The 13599-nt window shown below is 44.2% G+C and overlaps 3 protein-coding genes across 4 annotated transcripts; 1 reads left to right on the top strand and 2 right to left on the bottom strand.

The window, feature by feature from the left end:
- Positions 1-495: 495 nt before the first annotated feature.
- On the bottom strand, positions 496-2024 carry RPL36AL (ribosomal protein L36a like). 2 transcript variants are annotated; one of them, XM_088839743.1, is made up of 2 exons: positions 1892-2024; positions 496-1234 (listed from the first exon to the last, which is right to left on the bottom strand). In XM_088839743.1, exon 2 carries the CDS (start codon positions 1198-1200, stop codon positions 880-882), a length of 321 nt encoding a protein of 106 aa, XP_088695869.1. In that variant the 5' UTR covers positions 1201-1234; positions 1892-2024; the 3' UTR covers positions 496-879. The 2 variants fall into 2 exon arrangements, with proteins under 2 accessions (XP_088695869.1, XP_055291431.1); XM_055435456.2 differs by having other exon boundaries at positions 496-1231; positions 1892-2018.
- A 562-nt stretch (positions 2025-2586) lies between these two features.
- MGAT2 (alpha-1,6-mannosyl-glycoprotein 2-beta-N-acetylglucosaminyltransferase) lies at positions 2587-5706 on the top strand. The gene has a single exon (XM_055435454.2). It carries the CDS (start codon positions 2588-2590, stop codon positions 3926-3928), a length of 1341 nt encoding a protein of 446 aa, XP_055291429.1. The 5' UTR covers position 2587; the 3' UTR covers positions 3929-5706.
- Positions 5707-5912: 206 nt separating this feature from the next.
- On the bottom strand, positions 5913-13542 carry DNAAF2 (dynein axonemal assembly factor 2). The gene is made up of 3 exons (XM_055435453.2): positions 11684-13542; positions 8327-8470; positions 5913-6959 (listed from the first exon to the last, which is right to left on the bottom strand). The coding sequence occupies exons 1-3, from the start codon at positions 13520-13522 to the stop codon at positions 6453-6455; spliced, it is 2490 nt and encodes an 829-aa protein (XP_055291428.2). The 5' UTR covers positions 13523-13542; the 3' UTR covers positions 5913-6452.
- Between the last annotated feature and the right edge of the window lie 57 nt (positions 13543-13599).

Here is a 13599-nt window from a genome sequence, read left to right as displayed (position 1 = left end):
TGTGGGATATTAATTCCCCGACCAGGGGTTGAACCAATGTCATTAACAATGAAAGCATGAGTCTGAACCACGAGACCACTAGGGAATTCCCAAAGTCAGCTTTTAATAATTTTTCAACTTGGATCCTCTGTTTCACTCAGCCTGCTATACACACAGGTCTAGCTTATCCCCTTCACTTTCAAATTTTCATATTGGAGCATAGCACAAATAATATTGTGTTAGTTTCAGGTGTACAGCAAAGTGATTCAGTGACACATGGATCTATTTTTCAAATTATTTTCTCATTTAGGTCATTACAGAATATTGAATAGAATTCCTTGTGCTATACAGTAGGTCCTTGTTGGTTGTGTTTTAAATATAGCAGTGTGTACATGTCAATCCACAATTCCCACTCTATCCCTTCCCCCCATCAGAAATCTGTTCTCAATCTGAGTCTGTTTTGTAAAATTTTAAATTCATTTGTGTCATTTTTCGCCATGTCATGTCTTTCTCTGACTTACTTAGTATGATAATCTCCAGGTCCATCCATGTTATTGCAAACGGGATTATTTCATTCTTTTTAATGGCCGAGCACTCATCATTTACTTTTTTTCAAAGTCTGATTAAAAACTTTCTCAGCAGCTCATCAATTATAATTATGAATTCACCCAACATAAATATATATTTGAAATTGACCTGAAAAAGTAAACCATCAGTTTTTCCCTTCTTTATGATTTATCTCCATAACCTAGTTAGAAAGAACCATATTAGGCATGCAACTAATGTAAAACATACAAAAGATTTTAGTAAGAGTATCACTATATTTATTCTCATTCAGGCAATTTTTCTGTAACTTCAACATTTTCCTCTCAAAACGTAAGAACAAAAGAATCCCAAAGCTTAGAACTGGATCACTTGGCCCTTTCTCTTCTTATCTCCTCCGAGTTCAAAATGCTTGCACCTCTTAATGGCCAGCATCCTCTTGGATCTGCAATTGGGCTCAACGCATTCAAGCCTCAGCACGATCTTCTTTGTGGTTTTAGCCTTCTTCCGGAAAATTGGCTTGGTTTGCCCACCATAGCCACTCTGCTTCCGATCATAGCGCCTCTTTCCCTGGGCATACAGCGAATCTTTGCCCTTCTTATACTGGGTCACTTTGTGAGGCTGATGCTTTCCACACTTCTTACAGAAAGTTCTTCGGGTTTTAGGTACATTGACCATCTTTGCAGTAGAGGTGTCTTCGCGGTGGAAACTGCTGTAAAACACGGGAGCAAAAAGCAAAGTATAAATCCACCAAGTACTCATTTTCCGTATGAGTAAGTGCACAACTTTTTGGAATGCTTAGCTTTACTAAAGGAGACTCACTGAAAAACAGCAAGAGCAGCAGCACAGGGACGCCCAGTACGGTCAGTCCCGCGTAAGAAGTGGGATCCTTTGGGGCTTAATTTATCGTGGTTGCCCAACGACTAAAGCGTAGTGGTGTGATACCTTATTTTCTCCGGCAGAGAGAGGGCCGAGGCTAGAGTTTATTTTCGACTCTCAGCGCACCCTTATCCCTCCATGTTCTAGCTCCCGGGCAGGCCTGACTCGGAGCGCGGTGAAGAGCCACTGCCACGGCCCGCCCAGTCCCTTCGAGGGCTGCATCTGCCTAGTTTCACTTTTGCCTTCAAAGCACCGTCACCCGTAAAAGCCCTGAAGGCTGACGTGTCCTTAATAAGTGCCGCCAGGCCCAGCAGCCGCCATGCGAGTGCCCTTTCCGGAAGGGAAAAGTGAAGTCTGGAAATCCAGTAACCAAGGCGGCGGGCCTCGCCCTCCCTCTCCTAACAAGGCTCACCAGGCCCGGCCCGGCCCAGCCTCGAATCCTGAGCCCTGGAGGCTCCGCCGTGACCGCCACCACCAGCACCCGGCTTACCGAGAGACGCGACGGCCAAGTTCCTGCTTCGCTCGGCTCGCGCCTCACAGGAAGAGGAGAGACGTGGCGGAAGCAGGAACTGAGCCTGAGCGGCAGTGCCGCGGACCAATAGGTGGCGGGCAGCGACGGCCGGGCGTCTCCGGACGTGTGCGGGAAGCGCCAACCGACGGCCAGGGGCGGGCCGGAGGGCTGTGGGTCCCCGGGCCGCGGCGCTCGGCGGGCCAGTCGCTGGTTGTCAAGACAGTCGCCGCCGGAGTAAGGCCAGGCGAGGCTGTGTCTGTCGTTCCGGGATGTCCCGGGCCGCGTCGAGATGAGAGCGCGGAGGACGCAGGGCCGCTGGAGGCGCAGGTAACGGAGCCGAGGTACAGTGGGGCCGCGTCGGGCTTCTCGGACCGGTGCTGGATGGAGAGGACCGAAGCGACGCCGTGCCGCGGCTCCTAGCGGCGGGGCCGCTGCCCGAGCTGCAGTTGCCAGGTGAAGATGTGTGGAGCCCGGGCGGCGCGGAGGAGCTGAAAACCTGCGGGTCCCCGGACCCCCGGGGCCCGGGATGAGTTAGCGAGGGCAGCTGCGGGGGCCAGTTCCGACTGCTGCAGGCCACCGCCACGGTCGCCGCCCGCCCGCCCCTTCCCCGCCGGAGCCGCTAGCTCCTTTCCGCGCCCGCCCGCCCGCCTGCCCGCGCTCCCGGCCCCGGAGACCATGAGGTTCCGCATCTATAAGCGGAAGGTGCTGATCCTGACGCTCGTGGTGGCCGCCTGCGGCTTCGTCCTCTGGAGCAGCAATGGGCGACAAAGGAAGAACGAGGCCCTCGCCCCGCCGCTGCTGGACGCCGATCCCGTGCGGGGTGCGGGCGCCCGGGCCGGGGACCATCCCGCCGTGTCGGTGGGCCTCCGCCGGGGCTCCAACGAGTCGGCGGCTCCGCTGGTCGCCGCGGCCCCGCAGCCCGAGGTGGACAATCTGACGCTGCGGTACCGGTCCCTAGTGTACCAGCTGAACTTTGACCAGACGCTGAGGAATGTAGATAAGGCCGGCTCCTGGACCCCCCGAGAGCTGGCGCTGGTGGTCCAGGTGCACAACCGGCCCGAATACCTCAAACTGCTGCTGGACTCACTTCGAAAAGCCCAGGGAATCGACGACGTCCTCGTCATCTTTAGCCATGACTTCTGGTCGACCGAAATCAATCAGCTGATTGCTGGGGTGGATTTCTGTCCAGTTCTGCAGGTGTTCTTTCCTTTCAGCATTCAGCTGTATCCTAACGAGTTCCCGGGCACTGACCCCAGAGATTGTCCCAGAGACGTGGAGAAGAATGCAGCTTTGCGGATGGGATGCATTAATGCTGAATATCCCGACTCCTTCGGCCATTATAGAGAGGCCAAGTTCTCCCAAACCAAACACCACTGGTGGTGGAAGCTGCATTTTGTATGGGAGAGGGTCAAAGTCCTTCGAGACTATGCTGGCCTCATACTTTTTCTAGAGGAGGATCACTACTTAGCCCCAGACTTTTACCACGTCTTCAAAAAGATGTGGAAATTAAAGCAGCTAGAGTGCCCCGAGTGTGATGTTCTCTCCCTGGGGACCTATACTACCATTCGAAATTTCTATGACGTGGCTGACAAGGTAGATGTGAAAACGTGGAAATCCACAGAGCACAATATGGGTCTGGCCCTGACCCGGGAAGCCTATCAGAAGCTGATTGAGTGCACAGACACTTTCTGTACTTATGATGATTATAACTGGGACTGGACCCTTCAATATTTGACTGTATCTTGTCTTCCAAAATTCTGGAAAGTGCTGGTTCCTCAAGTTCCTAGGATTTTTCATGCTGGAGACTGTGGTATGCATCACCAAAAAACTTGTAGACCAGCCACCCAGAGTGCCCAACTTGAGTCACTCTTAAATAATAACAAACAGTACCTGTTTCCAGAAACTCTAACTATCAGTGAGAAGTTTATGACAGCCCTTTCCCCACCTAGGAAAAATGGAGGGTGGGGAGATATTAGGGACCATGAACTCTGTAAAAGTTATAGAAGGCTGCAGTAAAAAAAAAAAAAATCACAATTACAAAAGCAAAAGTAGTGACAGTCTTCTATTTTTTATATTTGTCCAAATAGGATATACAATTGAATAAAAAGGTTTAGGAACTGGTTTCTGCTTTAATACAACAACAAAATCCTTGTAAAAGTTGTCCATATATAGTCATCTTTTCCTTTTATGATTGATTAAGATTTAAAACGCAACTTTTCACTTTGAGAATTGCGTTTTAAAGTTCAGTGTGTATCTGCTAGAGGTAATTGTTAACTGATGAGAGAGAAGAGCGGAAACTTTATTTAAATTGCATCTATTAATCTTTTTATCTGGAACTTTGTACACTTTTCCACTTTCAAGACTTATTTTAAGTACAGCAAAATTTAAAATTGTCATATCAGTAAAAAGTATTACAGTGAAATTAAGAGTATTAATGTAACAAGCCCAGCTTCACTCTTGACACAGTAACTAGGAAGAAGTTGCTTCAGTGGTTTTATAATTCGAAACTTATGTCTGTTAAACACCCTGTCAGAACAGAGTCATTTTCAGTATTAAAGATTCCTGTATTATTGTGTTAAGAATTGCCTGTGCTCTGGAACCTGCATAGAACACACTTTCTTTTGGAATGTATTTGACTGATAAGAAAGTTTAAACACTTTTCACCTCAATGTAGAAATACAATTTTTTTTTCCTTTAGTGCTGCCAAAATAAAATACTTGTTTTTGCATAAAAAGGTTCCTAATCATTTTTCAGAATAATTTTACATCAAAGTCCACTAAAGACACTCTTGAAGGTTTAAAATTAGCATTACATCTTATTTGTACATTGTATAAATAAGTTTGAAATAAAGAAAACCCAGCTCTTGACAGTGCATTCCCTTTGGAGGAAACTGGCTTTCAAATTAGCCAGGCAGAGATAATGAGCAATAAAAAGCTGCTGTGTAAGTGAAATACAGCCAGAAATGAAACAAAGTTCAGTCCTGCCAAAGCGAAACATGTTCTAGAGCCAGCTTTATTTTACCAGAAATCGTACTTTTTAAAACAAAGTAAGTAAGAAACAGGCTTAAAATTTATTCCATATTTAACGTTTCCCTTAACGTACATAATTGCATTCAACCAAAAGTATACTCATAGACTAATTTCTGTGTTGATACTGCAAATAGTCATTTCAACCTAAAGATTGTGTACCTAATGGACAGTCTCAAAATTATTACTGAATCAAATTGAGATTCCTATCATGGCTGAAAAATGTATATGGTCATCTATAATGGCACAGATAGTTCTGTTTTATGAGTTCCTTTATACTGGCTGCAGCCCAGTTGGGTCCAGGTTTTATTGGAGATAAAGTGTATATCAGGATGAACTACCAGGCATTGTTCCAGCTTTTGGTGCTCTGACCTGACCTCCCTAGTTCAAAAAGACTAAAGAAATTAGGTAGTTTCCTGGACTAAGGTAAGGCCAGAGTTTTGAGTTAGTAGCTGACTTTGGAACAGAAATACATCATCAGCTCATGGTCTTGGGATCAGCAATTAGATCAACAAATATTTTCCTTTCTATATTGTCTTTCGTGTTGTCCTAAAACTTTTTGTGAGAGAAAAAAGAAACTATTGGGATTTTCTCCTGGCCTTATATAAAATATTCTACAAAACTCATAAATTAGCAACTATTAGAAATATCTGCTGCCCTCTTTTAGATATTATAAAAGAAACATTAGAAAACACTAGCTTTTGTGGTTGTCTTCATGTAATAGTATAAGGAAGACAATTTTCCTATTGGAGTAAATTCTCAGATTTGCTTAAAGTGTCTTGTTCTAAAACTTGTAAACTAATTTTATAAAACCAAGGAATGTTTTACTAATTTCCAAAAAATTATTTTAAATTTTGAGAATTTTCAGTTATTAATAACCTTCATTTATATATATATGTATACACCCACACATATATATGGTGACTTACATATGAGAAGATACAGAGTTGAAGCAAAAATATTAAATTTCAGTGTATTTGTATTGTTTGGATCATTTAATATTGGTTAATAAAGTTCTTTCAGAATCTCTATGACAAGCATAAATACTGAATAAATTGTATTTAGTGAGATTTATAAAAACATAGTTTTGAGATTCTCCTTCCCCCAACACACACACTCTATTGTGTGTGCTTTTAGTTCATTGCATTCTTGAGAATTACTTTTTGTGACACAATATTTTGGAAACTTTATTAAAGTAATGGCAAACAAAAGAAGCCAAAAACAAGACTATAAACATGTTATAGTGCCTAAACATTTAACTCTCCATTAGAAAAAGTATACAACAGAGGAATCAACAAAATTTATTTCCATAATTAAGGAAGATTTGTATTGACATAAACTCTCTGTGTACACACACACATACACAAACACAAAATATTAGCTTCAGTTTCCCCATAAGAATAAAAATACAAATTTTAATTTTATACTTTTCTGAATAGTTTTGGTTTTAAGATAGTAAACAATCTATTTCATGTCCAAAAGTTTTTACTCAGCCTTTAAAAAATGATAGAGAATTAATCCAAGTCATAAAGCAAAGAATTCTGAAAACTGAATGAGCAGTGAGTCACATGATCTTTAATGATCTGCACACTACCATCCTGCATATTGGTTTCCTTTATGTGGTCAAAACCAGGTGTACTGTGAACTGCAGTTTTGTTCAGTAATGAAGATGGGTGATTTCCATCCAGTTCCTTCTCTTCAGTTATTACTGATTCTTTTAAGTTATCTTTTTTTTCATTTGCATAAACGGCACTTTTGTCTTTTATAAATTCCCGTTCCTTTTCTGACTTAGGTTGCTGAGACTTTGCAAACAGCTTTTGAGAAACATCAAGAGCCCCTTGTTGCAAGCATGCAACTGAACCACAACTGTCTGCTTCTAGTACTGTGACTACTACAGATGAATCAGAATCAGTTGTTGAAGTGGTAGCATGTTTTATATTTTCTTTTTCTGTTAGAGGACTTCCTTCATAGACTCTTTCTTCTTTTTCATGAAGCTGCTCAGAGTTACTGCATTCTTGCACCTATGGTAAGAGAAACAGCAAATTAATAATTCATCGAAACAAACAAGTAAATTGTACCCTCTGGAAACTTTAAGTTGTGAAGGAATAACCCAGTAGACTTGCAAATCCGCTTCCTGGCTTCCCCCTCAAAGTCAATCTCCAAATGCTGCCAGTCATTTTTTAACAATGCAAACCTGGCATTGATTCTCTAATTAAATCCTTTCACTGACTCTTCATCTCCTTCAGGACAAAACAATCTTGGCCTACAAATCTTTTAACATGGCCTATAAAGCCCATTCGGAGAAGGCAATGGCAACCCACTCCAGTACTCTTGCCTGGAAAATCCCATGGACGGAGGAGCCTGGTGGGCTGCACTCCATGGGGTCGCACAGAGTCAGACACGACTGCAGCGCTTCTCTTTCACTTTTCACTTTCATGCACTGGAGAAGGAAATGGCAACCCACTCCAGTACTCTTGCCTGGAGAATCCCAGGGACAGGGGAGCCTGGTGGGCTGCCGTCTATGGGGTCGCAGAGTCGGACACGATTGCAGCGACTTAGCAGCAGCAGCATAAAGTCCATTAACAGTCATTCTTGTAAGGGCATTCTTGGTTCACTGGTTAGGACTCCACCCTCTCACTTCCAAGGACCTGGGGTCAATCCCTGATTAAGAAACTAAGATCCTTCAGGCCTCCAGAAGCAGCCAAAAAATTTAAAAAGGGCATCCTTGAATTTTCCTGTATTTCTGTGATTCTTCAGAACCTATTTCTCACCCAGTTCACATATAAGTCAACTGTGCTAGTTACTAAATTATTTAAGTCTAATATCAAAGCTGGGAGGAATTGGGGGCAGGAGGAGAAGAGGACGACAGAGGATGAGATGGCTGGATGGCATCACCGACTCGATGGACATGAGTTTGGGTAAACTTCGGGAGCTGGTAATGGACAGGGAAGCCTGGTGTGCTGCGATTCATGGGGTCGCAAAGAGTCAGACACGATTGAACTGAACTGAACTGAATATCAAAGACTATAAAGATAACCAAACTTAAACTAGAAAGGATGAACAAACCATATATAACATATATAGTTCCTGTGGTTTGAGAGTCAAAAAGAGCTGTTAGTCCCTGGACTAATATTCACATTTCCCAAATGTTAGTTTCTCTCTATTCCTCACTGGACAGTTATTTGGGGATTAAATAACATAAGTGAAAATGAATCACAGATATTTAACAGTAAAATACACATCAAAAAAGGTCTGTATTCTTATCATCACTCTTCCCAGCCATTATGTGCATTTAAAGCTATGATATAAAAAATCAAGAATTAAGTGATTTGTCTGGCTTCAACCTTGCCCCAAATCACTACTCTATAAAGTCTACCCAAATCCTTACCTTTGCATGTATTTCAATCTTACTATCAGTAACCTGAAGAACTTCAATTAATGGTGGCGTCAGGGGTAATGTCTGTTTGAATGGAGGGCTCAGGACCTCTTCAAGAAACTCATTAACATTGTCTTCATTGACAAATAACCTTTCCTAAAATAAAAAGAGAAAAAATATTCTACTTTATTGGTCATATTTGACAGAATTGTATCTAAAATCAGCTCATAACAATTCTCACACAGTTCAGGTCTTCACTTTTAAAATGTTTATTTCATGTTATTCCTATGTTGTTTTGGCCAAAGAAAACAGTATTGTACAGAGCAAAAAGAATAGCAAGTAGTAAGTAGTAGTAGTAAAGTCGCTCAGTCGTGTCCGACTCTTTGCGACCCTGTGGACGGTAGCCTACCAGACTTCTCCGTCCATGGGATTCTCCAGGCAAGAATACTGGAGTGGGTTACCAGAAGAGTGCACACATATATAGAAGAAGACCCTAAAATAAAATGTCTTAGTTCCTTTTCTAGGTCTGTATAAATCTGAGGTATGCTTTCCCTCCAGATAATCCTACTTACAAATCATATCTTCCTTTTTTTCCCCGTCTCAGTATTTTGTAAGAATAACATCACCTCTAGTTTTAAATGCAGTCCAAACTGTAAAATGTAATTCAATTTTAGAACACTTCCTAATGAGTCAGCTAAAGATAGACAAGACAGGATGCATTCAAATTTTGTGTGACCAATTTGCCTTTTAGTTCTTGGCTAGGTAAGAGCCAAGTATAATATTTTATTTAAGATAATTATATTCTACTTTTTAGCACTGTGATAATCCATTGCAACACTAGCATATAAGAATGAGGAAACACTATAAATCAACTAATCTAAAAAAAAAAAGAATGAGGTAACACAACACTGTAAATCAACTATACTTAAATAAAATTTTTAAAAAATAAAGAAGGAGGTAGATTACCAAACTACAGGATATACAAAAATCACGTTTGCAAGGAATCCCAAAGACAAAGCAATTTGTTCCTATTCAAGTATGTCAAGTGAATATAGGTATATGGTTAGGTCTTTGAAGGAATAACCTATTTTAAATTCTTCAAATCAGTTCACCATTGCCCCAAATAAAAATTTTTCCTCTGTACCACAATATAAACAAATTAATTACAAATACACACAAATGCATTATTTTGTCCAAATTGGGGGCGTGGTGGGGAGGGGAATCAGAAAGTGATGTTTCGAATTCCCTTCTATTAAACATAACCTGTGAACACCCACCAAACGAAAGTGAACTTTGGTGAAAGAAAAGCTTTACATTTGAAATAATTTGCCTTGTATTATCTGAAGATCTAGGCGACTGAATAATATGGTAGGGTACAAACAACCCTCCCCTCCAAAGCATTTCTAAGGTTCATGTCTCTGCAAAAGACTTACACATTAACTGCAAAAACTACACCAGATAGTTCAGTTACCTCAGAAGAGTAACATTTATAATGCAAATGGTTATGATTAAAATAGAAAGGATTTGCATAAACTTGCCTTCTCAGTCTAATGACTGATTTTACTATAAAAAATAATAAATTCAGAGGTCCGAAAGCTCTAGGAAAATTCCCAGTGAAGACTTAAGGTTTACAGAAATGTATTTCATACTTGTGTGTAAAGTAACAAATTCTGACCTTGACAGCCACAAATCAGTCTCTTTATAATATTTTCATATAATGCATATAATAATGTAATCATTATATATGTCTACTCACAAAATACTGTTGTGATTTAAAATTTTTTTTTTTTTTTAGTTTAATACTTACAGCCTGGTCAATAAAATTTAAAGGAAAAAAACTGAACATTATGGTTCCATCAGCCTCAGCAAATGTGATGATTAATGAAGTAATTATAAATCTATATCAGGCTTCAAAGATATAAAACACAGTTGCCCTAATCCCATTTTGGTCTAGTTTCTTTGCTAAAATAACATTCAGATACTAGAAAATCAGATTAAAATATATTCTTTAGTATTCTCTCAAATGCTGTCCATTAAAGCTTTCTTCCCACCTTGTGAGTTATTTTCTCATTTACTAAAACAATTACAGGAAAACGACTGCCCTTTCCTAAATTTCCCCCTTCTGATGACATAAACAGATAGTCAATGTTGTATTTTTTTTTTTCTTGCAAAGTATCTTACCTAGCCCTGCTTATTTATTTTACTGTTTTTGGAGGGTTTCAATTAACCACTTCTCATAGAAGATACACCTCATAAAAATAAAAATTTAACCTACTAGTAAATTTCTAGAAACAGGAAGAAGTAAAACTTTCTGGCAGGTTAAATAAAGCCCAAGGCCCAAAGCTTAAATTTTAATATATAATCTGTGCAATTAGTGTTCTGAATTAGGGAATTTAACCCTTGAAGATCTTAAAAGAGGACAAAAAGATTATATGTAACATTGATACAAACCTCAGTCAAAAATACCAATTACTTGTTGACTTATGAGTGTAAAATTTCTATAGAACTTCAAATTTTTAGTAGCCCCCCCCACCCAGTATTTGCCAATAGTACTGGAGTACTGAATTGAATCTCAAGATCCTAGTAGTAACTACAAAATTATATCCTAGGTAAACATAAGATTCACCCTCAAGTTTTTACTAAAAGAGATGGAGCAGATGTCGGTGCTAACAAAGGATTATATTACACTTTCTCAAATGCCAGCCATTATGCCAAATACTAGTAGGGAAGAGATTAAAACTGATGCCAAAAGAAGCAATTTCAGTGTAATGTAAAGGCCACTAGAGGTCAACCCCACCAACATCAGGGAGTAAAATTAAGCTGCACCGCATGGCAGAGAACGCAAGGTATTTAGATTCAGCCCTGGGTCTGAGTTGTTTTTACCACAAAAAAACTGGCACAGGCCGAATTACTTTTGCTCTCTGAAAGTAAACAATTATTAAGGTTGGGAAAAGCTATTTAAAACTGAAAATAACGCTATGATAGAATGTCTCCTCCCTATTTGTGTCACTAACCCCTTTGAGAATATGACTAAAGTTATAGTCCTTCTCCCCAGAAGAAAACCCTCAACTTTGTGTATACAATTTTAGAGGTCTACGGATCCCTGAGAATCCATTAATGCATTGAGGGCAACTTTGAAGACTTGAAACCCATCCACCATAGAGGATGCCTTAAGTTTTCTTCGTGTTTTTTTTCTTTTCCAATTATGCGTTTAACGTGTACTGACGTCTTTCATCAAGGGTTATCAACTTCAAGTCGTCAGGAGAGAAGTTATAATGGAAAATCCTTTGTTCAGGATAAACTGTGAGGATGATTGTGATAAGTGGAATAGAATATGTCAAACATTAAGACTCTACAAAGAACTGTTACCTCCAAACAATAGTTGTTTAAGCCGTAATACCACTCTCTCCAGTATCCATGGCATTCTGGAGACTTGGCCAGGTCTATCACTGCATTGTTGGAAGAAATGCTAACCACTGGTTCTTTGGTACTCAATTTATTCTCTGGAGCAAATTGCAAAAAGAAGGAATAATAAACTAAGTCTTGGGTAGAGAAGGACAATTTGTACCAGAGGGGGTTCACTTCCCCTTGAAGACTTTGAGGCAGGATCCAAGGCACTTGAATGAGCAGAGTCAGGGATTCCTCATCCTGACTACACTGCAAAGGCGGACACAAAGCTTCCCCGCGGTCGGTCCCGGGATCACCCATCGCTCGAGAAGCCGGCTCCCTGCCGGTGCCTTCCCGGGCCTCGCGCGCCTGCACTCCGAGGGTCGGGCGCACACTCGCGCTCCCTACAGAAAGGCCCGCGTCAAGGTCCCCGCAGGAAGTACTAAGAGCGCCTCCGCCACGGTCTCCAGGTGAGCTCACGGCTCCGGGAGGCGGCTCCTCCCCGGTCCCCGCGGTAGATGTCGCTCGCCCGCCGAAATCCCGCTCCTCGGCTTCTGCGACGCGCTCCTTCCCGGCGGCGTCCGCAGTGGTGATCCCGGCGTCTGCAGCCCGGGTTCGGCTGGGACCTGAGCTTGCGTCCCCAGCACAAACCCCCGCCGGGCCCGCGTCCCCCGGGCGAGCGGAAGCGCAGGCCGCGCCCTCAGTTCCTGGCGGGTCGGCTGCTTCTTCCGGGGACGCGGCGGGCTCCGGGCGCCAGGCGGTCGGCGCCACGGGAAGCGTGACCACCAGCTGCCGCCGGGCCTTGTTGAACTGTGCCTTGCCGCGGCTGTCATCCACCGGGTACGGGAGCGAAAGTCGCAGCCGGTAGTCGGGCTTCCTTGAGTCCAGGCATAGCAGCTTCCCCGTCACCTCCAGCGCCGCCTGCTCGGCCGATCGCAGCAACGGCAGCTCGATGGTAACCACCAGCTCTTGGGGCACGGTGCCGGGCGCCGAGTCCCGGGAGCAGCGGTAATCCTGGAGGTCCACATGGTGGCGCTGCACCACGCTGTAGCGAGGCTCGGTGGGGGCGGGCTGCCGGACGGCCTCCGGAGGGGAGGGCGCCTGGGGCCGGGGGACCGCCGCGCTCACGCCGGCCGCCGGGTATTGATAGGGGTAGGGGAAATCGGGGAGAGGGCTCTCCGGCTCCCCCTCGGACCGGGCCGGCGCGCCTCCGGGCAGGGGCGTGCGGAGCACGGCGGCATCCGGGGTCCCCTTGTACTTGATCTTCAGGGTCTTGGCGTTCCTCCGGTCCAACTTCACGCCGAACTGCTTCTCCACGGCCTCCAGGGCCGTGGCGTCCAGCATCTGTCGGAAGCGCTCGTGGCGCCGGGCCAGCGCGATCGCGTCTGGGTGGAAGACCACGTCGTAGACGGTGTAGCGGCTGCCGCGCCCCCCCGCGTACTCGCGGCCGGGGGCCAGGCTGTAGGGCAGGGACCACTGGCTGCCGGACACCGCGCCCCCAGAGCCGGGCCGGCTACTGGGCGCGCCCACCAGCGCGTTGCTGCACACGTTCACGAAGCAGCGCCGGGTCCCGTCCAGGCTGGTGCGCAATACGTGGCCCGGCTCCGGATGCACGAACCGCACCTCCACTCCGCGCTCACGCTCCAGCGCCGTGATCTCCTCCTCGTAGCGCCGCCGGTTCTCAGGGTCCGTGAGCTCCTCGGCGTACTCGGAGAACATTCGCCGGAACTCCGGGTCCTGGAAGGCGGAGGTGAGCCGCTGAACCTCCTCTCCACTCAAATCCAAGTCTTCTAGCGGCGAAGAGGCTGCCGCCTTGGCCATGATGCCCTTCGGCTCCTTGCGCGGAGGCCAAGGGAGACGGATCTGAGATCTAGTGGGTGGGACGCGCGGTGAAATCA

This window comes from Moschus berezovskii, chromosome 9 (genome assembly GCF_049115385.1).
Source record: "Moschus berezovskii isolate FMDL1 chromosome 9, NW_MosBer_1.0, whole genome shotgun sequence".
Taxonomy (NCBI): domain Eukaryota; kingdom Metazoa; phylum Chordata; class Mammalia; order Artiodactyla; family Moschidae; genus Moschus; species Moschus berezovskii.
The sequence above is the reverse complement of the archived record's forward strand: the minus strand, read 5'-3'. Positions and strand labels throughout refer to the sequence as shown.